The sequence below is a fragment of the Neovison vison genome, chromosome 6 (assembly GCF_020171115.1).
Source record: "Neovison vison isolate M4711 chromosome 6, ASM_NN_V1, whole genome shotgun sequence".
In the NCBI taxonomy this organism is placed as follows: Eukaryota; Metazoa; Chordata; class Mammalia; order Carnivora; family Mustelidae; genus Neogale; species Neogale vison.
Genome location: NC_058096.1, coordinates 141,218,202 through 141,231,712, shown reverse-complemented (window position 1 = coordinate 141,231,712; position 13,511 = coordinate 141,218,202). Strand labels below are relative to the sequence as shown.

At 35.7% G+C, this 13,511-nt stretch overlaps 1 protein-coding gene across 4 annotated transcripts in view; it reads left to right on the top strand.

Moving 5' to 3' along the window:
• The window catches only part of TBC1D5 (TBC1 domain family member 5), a 555,945-nt gene that overhangs the window by 324,069 nt on the left and 218,365 nt on the right, over positions 1 to 13,511 (top strand). For all 4 annotated transcript variants that reach the window (XM_044252521.1, XM_044252518.1, XM_044252519.1 and 1 more), the window contains one exon: positions 8,702 to 8,804. In XM_044252521.1, the coding sequence (XP_044108456.1) occupies positions 8,702 to 8,804 (103 nt within the window). The remainder of the gene's footprint in view (positions 1 to 8,701; positions 8,805 to 13,511) is intronic.

The window sequence follows — 13,511 nt, the reverse complement described above, 5'->3', positions numbered from 1 at the left end:
CAGTCATCTGGAGGCTTGACTAGGGCTGGAGGATCCATATTGGTTCCTCTCCACGTACATCTCTGTGTGGGGCTGCTTACATGTCTTTCTCCAGAGACTACTCCCAGAGCAAGCAATCCAAGAGAGGAATATATTCTTAAGAATTTGCACGTGTATTTTTAAAACCACCACCATCCACAGATAACTTCCCAAGCCTCCTGGATGACCTTTTCTCTTCTATCCAGCTGAAAGGAAAAATGTGTATGGGGCCTTGCTGAAGTGGAGGTGGGGGTTGAATTTTGTGGTCAAACATCATTTCTACTCTCATTTCATTGGCTAGCACTTGGTCACCTGTTACAGCTCACTGAGAAAAAAGCTGAGAAATTAAATCCAGCTGTGTGCCTGCAAAGACGAGAAAGCATATTTGGTTGAATAGGGACAGTGGTGAAATCAACCAAAATAGGGAGCTCAGGAAGAAAAAGTCTGCCTGCTTTCATTCTATATGAAATTGCTTCTCTTGATGGTTTTTGCTTGATTTTCTACTTTTTCTTTGATAAAACAATAAACCAGAAGAAGGTATTATCATTATTTTGGTGTTTAATAGTATTCTAGGGAGTTTCCATCAGCTCATTTTAAATTTTGGATGAATGCTTGTTTTGAAATTCTGTTTTTGAAGTATGAACATAACATCAGTTATTGTTCCTACAAGTCCTTCTGTGCTTCTCTGTCCTACTGCATGATTATAAACCTTCACCAAGGGCTTTATTTTTTCCCCTGGGACATCTTATTGAATACTTGCATCTTCAGTAATTCATCTGGGCCCAATGCTTTGTCTGTTTTAATACTTCTAATTACCTAATTATGTACTATAATGCAGTGACAAAGCCCTTTATCATTTCACTCTTTTCTTAACCCTTTTTTTGCTTGGGATTTTTAATTTTTTTTTAAATTTTTTTGTCTCTTTGTTGTCTGAGGAACTCTTCATTATAGATGACCCAGAAATTTGCCTCGCTTCTCTTAATTGTCTGTTTGTATTATCACAGATCACTGCCATGTTGAATATCTTTCCATTTAAGTTACATCAGGCACCTGGGTTCCTGGCTATTGGGGCTCTAAAGTTGTTGTGTGGCTTTTCTCCATCCCTTACTTCCTGATTCATTCCAATATACTGTAGTCACGTGGGAAGATACCCAAAAGGCACATAGAATAGTCTGGTTGTTGTAAACTACTTTTGTGACAAAATTAGTGGCCATTCTTTCATTCATTTAGATGTCTACAACAAGTATCCATGGGCAAATGTAATGGAAGTCAAGATTTTTCAAAATTATGCTGGCTTTACTTCAGGATAAGTAAAAATTGATAAAAGGAAATTTTTTTATTATATATGTGTTTTAGATAATGAAGGTAAAATGATAGAATTAAGAGTTTTACTATTTACAACCTCTAATGAATTGATAGATGTAGGCAATGATCATCAGTGGTTGCTAGCATCCTAAAAAATAAATAAGCTAATATATGCATCTTGATGGAAGTACATAATACCAACTGTGATGGTTACCTATTGCTACATCGTAAACCACCCCAAAGCATAAAACAGCAGCATTTATTTTGTTGATGAATGTACAACCTGGGTAAGACTGAGGCAGACAGTTTCCCTCTGTTCCATGTGGTATTGGCCAAGCCTGCTTGAAGGGTGGGGGCTGGAAATCGTGTGAAGCCTTGTTCACTCCCATGTCTGGCTCTCAGCAGAGACCTTTGCTGCAGCTGGGGACTAGAACACCTCCTATGGCCCTCCCATGTAGCTGCTTGACTGCCTAGCAGCATGATATCTGAGTTCCAAGGATGTGTCCACAGAGAGTCAGATGGAAGTTGTGTTACAGCATCACTTTGTGAGAAAGTAGTCACTAAGGTCAGCATGCATTCAAATGGAGAGGAGTTAGACTCCTTCACCTTTTCACAGAAGTGTCAAAGAATTTGTAAATGTATGCTAAAACTTTCATACCACCCATGAAGAATTTTGTTGAAAATTGTTTGAATTTGATGAAGTCTCTGGACCTGACTACCAGTTTATAGGCTGTATAGCAGGAGGAGTGTGTTAAATAACAAAATAGAGGAACAATAAGAAAAATTCAGAATGTGGGACATTTCGACACAATAAATAACCTGGCTTCCTTAACAAATACATTGTAGTGACAGAGACAGGGAGGAGAAAAGGGAGGGGAAGAATAAATCTTAAGAGATACATCAACAAATTGTAACATATGGGCATTTTTTGGATCTTGAACAAACTAAAAAAAAAAAATTAGGGGAATTTGCTCATTGCCTGGATATTTGATTTAATGAATGGATTATTTTATTAGTCATAGTGTTAGAATTGTATATGGTTATGTTTTTAGAGTCCTTTTAGAGATATAGTTGTGACATCTCAGATTTGTTTCAAAATACGGAATTGAGGGAGGACTATATATGAATCAAGAACTGGTTGGTAATGATATTGGGTGATGGATTTATTGAGTCTACCATGTCTATTCTTTAGAAATGTTTGAATTTTACATAATGAAAGTTTTAAAGTCTTGTGATGAAGACTATAACACCTGTGAATTTTGGGTTATTTCAAGATGCAGAACAAAACTCATACACCAAAGTTTTATATCTCTTGGTATTAATTTGCAATATGTAAAATTTGTCTGATTATAAGTTCCTTCACACATCTTGGGAGAGAAACTGCTGTATTTTAAATATTGATCTGTTAACTTGGAACTGAAATACTACTTTTTTTTCCATCAAGAAAATCAAGAAAAATCTTAGAGTCCCTTGGAGAGCCCTCACTTTTCTAGGTCCCCAGTTTGGGGTGCCCTTGTTCCCCATGGCAAAGCACCTGGCTTCTGACACCCTGCTGGGTTTGCCTTAGGACCTTGCTGTGCTTCCAAGCCCCTCCTGGCAGGTCAGGAATTGGGATGGTGGTACTCAGTCCCTTTCCCTGATGGTGAGGCCTTTCCTTCTGTGTCTGTCACCGGTCTGGGCTCTCCTGTGCATTCAAACTGTGGTGCTTGCCCATCCCAGGAATGGGGGGCAGAAGAAGGGGGAGGGCTAGGGTAAGAGAGCCTGGGATTTGTACAAGGGCTCTGGGATTAAATTCTTTATTCACTGAGAACAGATTTGGGAACATGAAGGGTGTGGGAGCAGGGGGTTTTGGGGGGGAACTAGTTGGAGGGAAGGTAAAGTTCAAGGATGCTCTTGCTTTAATCCCCACATCACTCATCACTTTGTTCTTAAAGAAGTCTAGGATACAGTAAAAATAAGTAAATAAAAAGAAGAAAAAGAAAAATCTTAGACTGTATTGTCTAAATTTCATCATGGAGTACTTAAATATTACTTTCTCTTTGGTTTTTATCTATGTCAGTGTTTCAATCTCACTTATTTACCATTTTCATTTTCTGGCCAAATTTAGAAATTTCTTCACTTGGGCTTCCATTTTCTGATAATAATGAAATTTATCTTTAGGCCCATTTGTTATGAATTTTATTCCCTTTTATTTGCTATCAGATAATTGTTTTGAATCATAAACTTAACACAGTTTTAACTTTTTTTTTCTCTACCTCATCTTTATGGAAGTTACTACCATTTCTTTCTTTCTTTTTTTTAATGGAAGTGTAGAGTCACTATTGATTTTCAAAATCTTAACTATTATTGAGGCCCACTTGGGTCTGTATTTTGTGATTTTTCATTATTGTTTCAGAAGTAAATTTGCCCCATGGTGTTCAAATTACTTTACCTATCTTCAATCAATACCAGATGGCCTGGGGTTAAAAAATAAAACAAAACAAACAAACCAAAAAAAAACATGTAATGGATGGCAGGGAAGCTATTTTGAAACAGAAAACATATCATTAAAAACTGATAATTACTGGGGGGCCTGGATCTCAGTCGGTTGAGCATCAGACTCTTGGTTTCAGCTTTGGTCGTGATCTCAGTGTCATGGGGGGCCCCAGATCGGGCCCCTCATCCAGCTCTGTGCTAGGCATGGAATCTCCTTGTCCCTTTCCCTGTGCTCCTCTGCTTTTCCCCTACCTCTTTCTCAACTAGGTAAATAAATAAAATCTTTTTTAAAAACCCAAACTGATTAGTACAGTTCCTAGAAAAACTACTCACTGTACTTTTCTCCCTTATTTCTGATCCATGTAGATGGTATATCTTCTGGTGTGAAGCCTAACAATAAGACAATCAAGTTTTTGTTGTGGGAAATATGTTATTATTCATGTGTATTCATCAACCTCATGATGTAGTTCTTCTTGGTAATTCTGAACTCATGGAATTTTACCTAAATGTGTATGTCTGACTCACTTATAATTGATGAGTGAAGCAGTGGGGAAGTACCGCTGCCCTAACCACCCAGATATGTGGGGGCAGGTGTGTATCTCTCTGCTTCAGAATCCTTACTTGTGACCTTCTGACTTAGCCTGGCTAATCTCCAAAGACTTATTCAGCTTAAAACTTCTCTGAATGAAAATTCTTTATCCAGCTTCTTAAATAGTGTAAACTTTTATACCGTTTAAAAAACTTTTCTGTGTCTTTCTGCCTTACTTTATTTGATGCTGTGAAACCATCAGAATTTAGAGAGCAAGTCATACTTTTCTAAAAAGAAGGTATCATGAAACTTCATAAATTGGCACTTTAGGGTTGTAGAGTAGTGTTGTAGATAGTGTGCTGTTGCATGGATATGCTATGTCTGCCTAATACACATTTTTAGTTGATTGGGTATTTGCTAAAAGTGGGTAATTTAAATTATCTACCTGCAATTTAATTCTTGTAGCTCTCTTGTTTTTAATCTTGCAAGTGGTTAGTATGCATTTAAATGAAACTATGAATTGGTATGTAATATAATTTACATTTTTAGTAGTTAGGTATTAAACTCTTACTATATAGTTCATGGGTATTTGTTACAAAGTGGATGTTGCAGTTTTTAGTACTTTCTTGCATAATCAGTTCAGATTGCATCAGCTACGCAAAATTTGGTTGTGCTGGTGTGCATGGAAAATTTTCAGGGGATGGGCAAAATCATTTAAGCCATGTGATCTAAATTATGGGGCAAGAATCCTACTTAAAGACATGGCAAGGATGGTATCTAGACTTATTGTGATGATCATTTCGCAGTGTATGCAAATATCATATCATTATGTTTTACACCTGAAACTAATATAATGTATGTCAATTATACCTCAGTTAAAAAAAAAAAAAGTTAAGGCTAGATTTAAGTCATCTAATGAGGAAGAAGGAGAAACAATTTCCATTCTCTGAAGGATTAATCTTTTTTTACCTTAGTGACTAAATTTTCCTAAGAAGTTTCTTTTTAGCAATTTAACTGCTTACCTGTCTCTCATCCCGATTACTTTAGTTTGGGATATTTGACTTCTAAGGGCTTTATCAACTTTCTTTTTTCCCAAAGAAGTCATTTAAAAAGTGGTTTTGTTTCTTCCCTGGTTCAGTGCATTTGACATCTTTCTGGAATACCTTTGGCTTCTATGATACAATATTCTTGCTTTGAATCTACTGTCAGGTTAATTTTTCTCTTCTTTGGGAGCTAAGGTCATTTATGCCTACTCACACTCCCTTGCCTGAGTGGAAACTATCTGGAGGGGTCATCAAATTAAGATTCATGGAGAAATATGAGGTCATCTCGCTCAGATCCATGGGTTATTACTGGCAATCCAAGAAAGAGGTCTCCTTTACTAGAGATAAAACCAAATGTATGTGTTTGGGGACAGTTGCACATCCAACGGAATTTCAAGCGAAAGTCACATGAGCAGATGAAGATAAAATAGGCTTCAATTTATTATAAAAATTAGGACCAGAAACGAGATGCTTCACAAACCATTAGCATAGTTAACCCAGGAACCCAGACTAGACTGGGAAGAAAGTCATTAACTCTCACAGGGAGCAAGAAAAGGATCAGAATGAAGCATAAAACAGCTGAAGTCTCCAGAACAAGACAGTTAGCCCTTACAATCTGAAGTATAACAGCCATTTTTGCTCTTTAAAAGACTCATTAAGGAGTATTTTTTTGTTTTGATAATGCCCTGTTCTTCCATGGTTAGGTACTCTTTCTCCTCAACCTCCCCAAAGCCACCTAATTCACTTATTTATCCCCTAAAGTACCAATACTCAAAGACTATTAAAGACCTCTGTTCCTGCACATTTACTGCTTGCCAGGCACTGTTCTTGGTGCTTTAACATGATCTCATCTTGATCACAAAATCAGTATTATTCCCTCCACTGAATAGGTGAGGAAGTTAAGCAGTCACTTACTTAAGATTATGTAGCTAGTAATTATGCAACGTGAATTTGAATGCAGGCTTTTCTTCTCAGGGTTGTGATTTTTTCCACTTCATTGTAATGCCATCTTGTTCCTTCCTGTAATCTCTCCTCTTTCAAGGCTTATTCCCACTTAGAGTTACTCAAATATTATTTTCTTTTTCACTTACCTATTCAAAAATGTAGAGTTACTTGGTTGGTTTTTCTTTGTAGATTTAGCAATACCGAGCTCTTTCCAGACCTGCCCCACCTTTTCTCCTATCTCATCATCCTGCTCTGGACTGGCAGTACTTCATGGAAGGACTTCTATTTCTCAGTACTGATTGCCATACTGTGCCATACCCTTGGAGTACTCATTGCCTTCTGTGCCTTCATCTCTCTTTCTGATTTTGTTATCTTTACCACTGATATGCCATCTTCCTCTTTCTCCTCTCATAAAAATTCTTTTTTTTTCCAATTTATTTATTTTCAGAAAAACAGTATTCATTATTTTTTCACAACACCCAGTGCTCCATGCAAGCCGTGCCCTCTATAATACCCACCACCTGGTACCCCAACCTCCCACCCCCCCCGCCACTTCAAACCCCTCAGACTGTTTTTCAGAGTCCATAGTCTCTCATGGTTCACCTCCCCTTCCAATTTACCCAAATTCCCTACTCCTCTCTAACCCCCCTTGTCCTCCATGCTATTTGTTATGCTCCACAAATAAGTGAAATCATATGATAATTGACTCTCTCTGCTTGACTTATTTCACTCAGCATAATCTCTTCCAGTCCCGTCCATGTTGCTACAAAAGTTGGGTATTCATCCTTTCTGATGGAGGCATAATACTCCATAGTGTATATGGACCACATGGAAAACTTCCAGACTCTTTCTATGAAGCCAGCATTACCCTGATCCCCAAACCAGGCAAGGACCCTACCAAAAAGGAGAATTTCAGACCAATATCACTGATGAATATGGATGCTAAGATTCTCAACAAGATCCTAGCCAACAGGATCCAACAGCACATTAAAAAGATTATCCACCATGATCAGGTGGGATTCATCCCTGGGCTACAAGGATGGTTCAACATTCGCAAATCAATCAATGTGATACAACAAATTAATATGAGAAGAGAGAAGAACCACATGGTCCTCTCAATTGATGCAGAAAAAGCATTTGACAAAATCCAACATCCGTTCCTGATTAAAACGCTTCAAAGTATAGGGATAGAGGGAACATTCCTGAACCTCATCAAATCTATCTATGAAAGACCCACAGCAAATATCATCCTCAATGGGAAAAAGCTTGCAGCCTTCCCATTGAGATTAGGAACAAGACAAGGATGCCCACTTTCACCACTCTTGTTCAACATAGTATTAGAAGTCCTAGCAACAGCAATCAGACAACAGAGAGAAATAAAAATTCTTTTTTAAACCCTTTGTGATTGAACCTGTTTATGACTGTTAACTTCTAGGTGACATTCCTTTTTCCCTTATGTACTCATTTTGTATTAATTTGCTATGTATTTGTTCTTTGGATTGTTAGAATTGTATATTCTTTCATTAGGAACAACTATGTAGGGCCACCTGAGTGGCTCAGTCAGTTAAGTGTCTCTGCCTTCAGCCCCAGACGTGATCTCAGGGTCCAGGGATCAAGCCCCTTGTGGGGCTCCCCACTCAACGGGAAGCCTCCTTCTCCCTCTTCCTCTGCCATTTTCCCTGCGCTCCCCACCCCATGCTCCCTGGCTCTATCTCTCTGTCAAATAAATAAATGAAATCTTTAAAAAAAAGAAAAAAACTAAACTAAAAAACCAATAGCAACTATGTAATCTCCTTTCAAGTGGATACTGTGCCCTTTTTCTATTTCACATTACCTCAAAGCGCCTGGTAGAATTTTTGATCTGGAGAGCGTTTAAGCAATACTGACTAACTTGTTCCATTTGAAGTCAACATTTTAATCAGACAAACTAACAGCATGGTCATGTATAATAATTTAAATCCTAATACTGGCATTAAAAAAGTATATAATGATTTCTTCAAAAAGCTGGTACATCCAAAATCACATTCTAGTCCTAAAAACTAAATGGGCTAAAACAAAGTTATCCTGCATCCCAAATATATAGGCTATGATTCATTTTGCTTAAGAACTGTCATATCCACTGTGTGAGGACTTTAAATACATGGAGACATTTGAAATATTTAGGTGTTGAAAGGTACAGTTTCCATCTGTGATAGAATAATTTCCCTTTTCTCACCCTTTTTCTCTTACCTTATCAGTCCCACCAGTGGCATAAGCTAGTTGCATGGTAAATACACACTTGTACTAACACCTAAAAGTAGCCTTTGATACCTCTTAAACATGAGAGTTTGAAGCTAATTCTTAGAATTCTGCTAGTCAGTTTTAATCCTGTGTTTTCTTTCTTCAGGTTTCCTGAAATGCAGTTTTTCCAACAAGAAAATGTGAGAAAAATTCTTACAGATGTTCTTTTCTGTTATGCTAGAGAAAACGAGCAGTTGCTTTATAAACAGGTAATGAAAATATCGTACAGGTGGCATCCATTGACTCAGAATTTTCTATACAGCTTGACAAATGATAGAGCAATAATGTAGCCTTTATTGTATCCAAAGTTGTATCATAATAGTAAAGCAATCAAAGAGCTGCTTGTCAGCTGCATGGTGAGAAAAGTAAGCTCATTGAAGCACATATGCTTCTTCCTTATTATAAGACATTCCACCAAATTGTCTTATATAAGGCGTTCAATCTTTTCTTTCAACTTTTGGGAGTTTGTTTATAAACAGCATCTTTGAAGCCAATCTAGTAATAAAACTTTTCAGAGTTGTATGTATAAATATTGTTTCTAAATACAGCATTTATAAATATGTGACATGCTGTGTAAAAAATAATCAATGTCCTTCTACTCTTTTAAGATTTACTGGTGATATAACTTCGGAAAGTTCCTCCAAATTTTTTGAAATTTATGATATTCTTTGGTATCCAGATATTTATCCCATTACTAAAGGAAAGAAGATTAAGATTGTTGGATTATGTTTTGCTTTCATTGTAATATACATTATTTAATATACAAAGAAGTATCTAGGTTTCTACTTAAGCTTATGATATTCCAATAGAAATACAAAAGTTGGTTTTTTTTTTAAAGGTTTTACTTATTTATTTGACTGAGACACAGCGAGAGAGGGAACACAAATGGGAGTCGGAGAGGGAGAAAAGTTGGATATTTTATGTATTTATCAAAATGTATAGTAAGTAGGAATTTAAATCAAATTAATAAATTCTCTAACAAAACTTTTCAATGTATGTCCAACTGATCACTTTCTAACTTCAATGTAATAAAACAGAAAGCACCTGTTTGGCTAGAGCAATGTGTATGTGTATATATATATTTTTTTCTTTTTTTTTTAAGTTTATTTAAGTAATCTTACACTCAGCATGGGGATCCAACTCACAAACCTGGAATCAGGAGTCACACACTCTTCTGACTGAGCCACCCAGGCACCCCTAGAGTAATGTATTTAGTTTGAAATATACTTGATCAGTTTAAAGATAATAAAGTACTGATGAATCACTGAGCTCTACCTCTGAAACTAATAATACACCATATGTTAATTAATTGAATTTATTTTTTTTTAAGATTTTATTTATTTATTTGACAGAGAGAGATCACAAGTAGGCAGAGAGGCAGGCAGAGAGAGAGAGGGAAGCAGGCTCCCCGCTGAGCAAAGAGCCCAATGTGGGGCTCGATCCCAGGATCCAGAGATCACGACCTGAGCTGAAGGCAGAGGCTTAACCCACTGAGCCACCCAGGTGCCCCTAATTAATTGAATTTAAATAAAATTTAAGAAAATAAAGAAAATAAGCGAAGTCATATTCCAGTTGTCCTAAATAATGTATTTGTTTTTATATACATAGAATACCCAAGGGAACTAAGTTTATCTTACATTTCAATACTAGTAATATGCTTTCATGTTAATTACATGGTGATTTTCACTTTTAGAATGGAAGATGGAAAAAATATATCCCATTCATAATGACGACCAAAACTTAAAAATGCCTTGAAATAAATATAACAATATAGATGCAAAAGATATGTGAAGAAAACTATAAATGTTATTGAAGGACATAAAGCAAGAGTTGAATAAACAGGAGAGTGGTTGTATGTTTGTAGATGGGAAGGCATGAAGTATTACTTCTTCCCAAATTAATATGTAAATGTATTATCATTCCAGTGATAATCAGAGAGAGATGCATTTTTTTAAAAACTGGACATAGTCATTTTAAATTTAGTGCCAAAAAGCTTTACCATAATTTTAATGGAGATAATACAGCTTAGGGGTTAAGAGCACTGGGTCTGGGCTTAAATCTGTTATTTAAATCTCAGCTCAAGCATTTGCTAGCTACATAATCCTGGACAATTTACTTACTTAAATTTTCTAAATCTTACTTTACTGTCAGTAAGAGGAGGACAATAATAGTATTGGCTTTGTAGAGTTAAAAACACATAGTGATCATTAAGTGTTCTTATTGGTATTTATGGTGGATTTACTATTATTATCATTATTAAATATTTTAGAGTTGCTACAGAATGTAAGGCAAGGGGAGAATGGCAAAGGGAGGTATGAAAACGTTGTAAACATTCTGTGATCAAGCTAATATGACATTAGTATGGGAATCAACATGGATCAGTGGAACAAACTAAGAACAGGTCCAGTTGTATATGAATTTTAATATGATAAGATAGGATATTTTCCTTTAATGGGAGAAAAGGATATTGACTTGCCATGTTTGATTTTCCATCTAGAAAAAAGATTAAATTATACGTTTATTGAAGAATAAATTCCAGGTGGCATCAAGATATAAATATGAAAACTGAAAATTTTAAATGAAATATTGTAAAAAATGCGGGGAATTGTTTATAATTGCAGGATTGGAAAGACCTTTCTAAGCCAGATAGACTCTCCAGAAGTCAGATAAAAAGTTCAAAGACCCAAAACAAAGAAACCAAAAAGAAGACTGGGAGGAAGTAAATATCAGTGTAGGACTTTTGGAAGCAAATAACAGAAAATCCCATTCAGAATGACTTGAACTCAAAGGATGTTGTTAACACACTTTGCAAGAAGTCTAGGGGCAAAATGGTTCTGCAGCATTAGTTATTCCAGTAGTTCAGACTTCTTTCTGTTTTTGTGTTCTCTCCTCATTGTGTTGGCTTCTATTATCAAGCTTATCTCTTCATTGTGCCCTTTCTTCTTTCCAATATTTGAAAATACCTCACAGTAAAAGATTTAGAGATAGCAAACCAAGTCAGAATAAAATTATCCCAAGTTACACATTCTTCTTTAGAGAAAGAAAAAAGTCAATTAAGGAAGTGTTATAATAATGGAAACAAATTCCACAGACAAGGAATAAAAACATAATAACTGCACTCAAACATTAGTGATGTGTGTGGGCCTCTGCATTTGTAAGGAAGACTAGGCAGGAATAGGGAAGGTCAGATTCTTGATAATTTAGACAAAGTCAATTACTGAATAAGAAAGTATCATTAACATACTCTTGGGAGTCCCTTAATAAGACTTAATTACTCCCTGTACATGTTTAAAATCCTATAGATTCTTTACATAGAAATAATACCTTACTAAAGAAGGACTGAATATTTAGCCAGATCAAATTTAAGAAAAAAAACCTTGAGTTTCATCACAAGCTGTTAAAGCTATTATTTTGTACTAGGTGACACCCCGTTTAACATCGACCATATTGTTAATAGTTATGGGATTTTATTGAATTAATGAGACTGTTATCATGTAGTAGAATGTCTTGCTGAGTTAATTGAAACTGCAGAGATTATATAAATGGTATTAATGAACTTTGACTGCCTGATGCCTCAGCTTTAATAAAGACTGCTTGGTGGGCTAAATGAACACAGGCAGATAAAAGAACAGGTTCAATTTTGTGAGCCTACAGGCTGTTGATGAAGAAAACTTCGTTACCTTTATTTTCAACTGGCATGAGTTTGGAGTGCAGTGACTACTAACGATCCAGCAGGGATAAAGGCTTTAAGCAAACAGAAATGCTGATGGTGTAGATGCAAGCAAAATATACATTTTGGGAACCAATAAGTATACTGGCAATCTATTATGTTTTATTTTGCTTTGTCGAATTTACAGCATATTGAATTTCTGATCATTCTTTCTAAATGGTTCTCTTTTCCTATAAAGATGTTCATACACTTGCCATTTGTAATTATTAATCAGATTTTGCTAGTCTAGAATTCAGAGTCAAACTAACAATCTCTTCCAAGTCTAATTGAGGAAATGTCTCCAGTTTAGTTGGAAGTCAACAGTGCATTTGTAAAAAAGGTTGTCTTAATGATATTCAGGGGACTCTTAATTTTCATTATACAAAGAGCACCCTTATTTATTGATTTGAAATATGATTTAATGTTATTCTATTTCATTTTTCATATTGTAGTTCAACATTTACCAGTACATTGTTATATGGAGAGGTAGATGTTTAATCAGTCACCATGGAGTGAGTACCTTCTATGTGCTGAACCTGTATTAGGAACTGGATTTTTTTTTAATCTACAAATAAAAACATATCACAGTTTCTAATTCTAAAAACTTATGACAGTTTCTAGTCACTTCTGTGCTCATTTCATTGTGTGTCTTGCTCTCTAGACTGAAAGCTCCATAATGGTTAGAAACTTGCTCACTTCATTCACTCTTGTGTTCTCAGCATTATCATAGGTAGTTAATAATTTTTGACATAGGAAGTTGAAGATGCGTGATGCATGAGCAAGTGAGAATCTGGAGAGAGTATTGCAGAAACTAGAGGGAAGAGAAAATTTAAAGAGGGTGGGAAGATGCATTTAGGCAAGAACTGATTCTTATTAAAGCAGCCATTAGTTAGAAAATTACATAGATGGGGAAAAGACCAAATGAGGAGATCACCGCCACAGAAACAGCAAAAACTTAGCAGTTTACAAACTCTTGGGTTGGAAAATCTGTTATTCTTTAAACTATCTATTTTCCTCAAGTTAATTTTAATGCAGTGCCAATAAAATTGCAGTATTTTGATTAGCCTTTTATTTAAATGACACTAAAGTTTACCTTCTAATTAAATTAGGACAGGCAAGATAATTTTGAGAAAAAGAATATAAAATATGGAAGAATAGAATATTTTACAGTTGAAGTCATTAAAGTAGTGAAGTTCTTGTTAAGAAT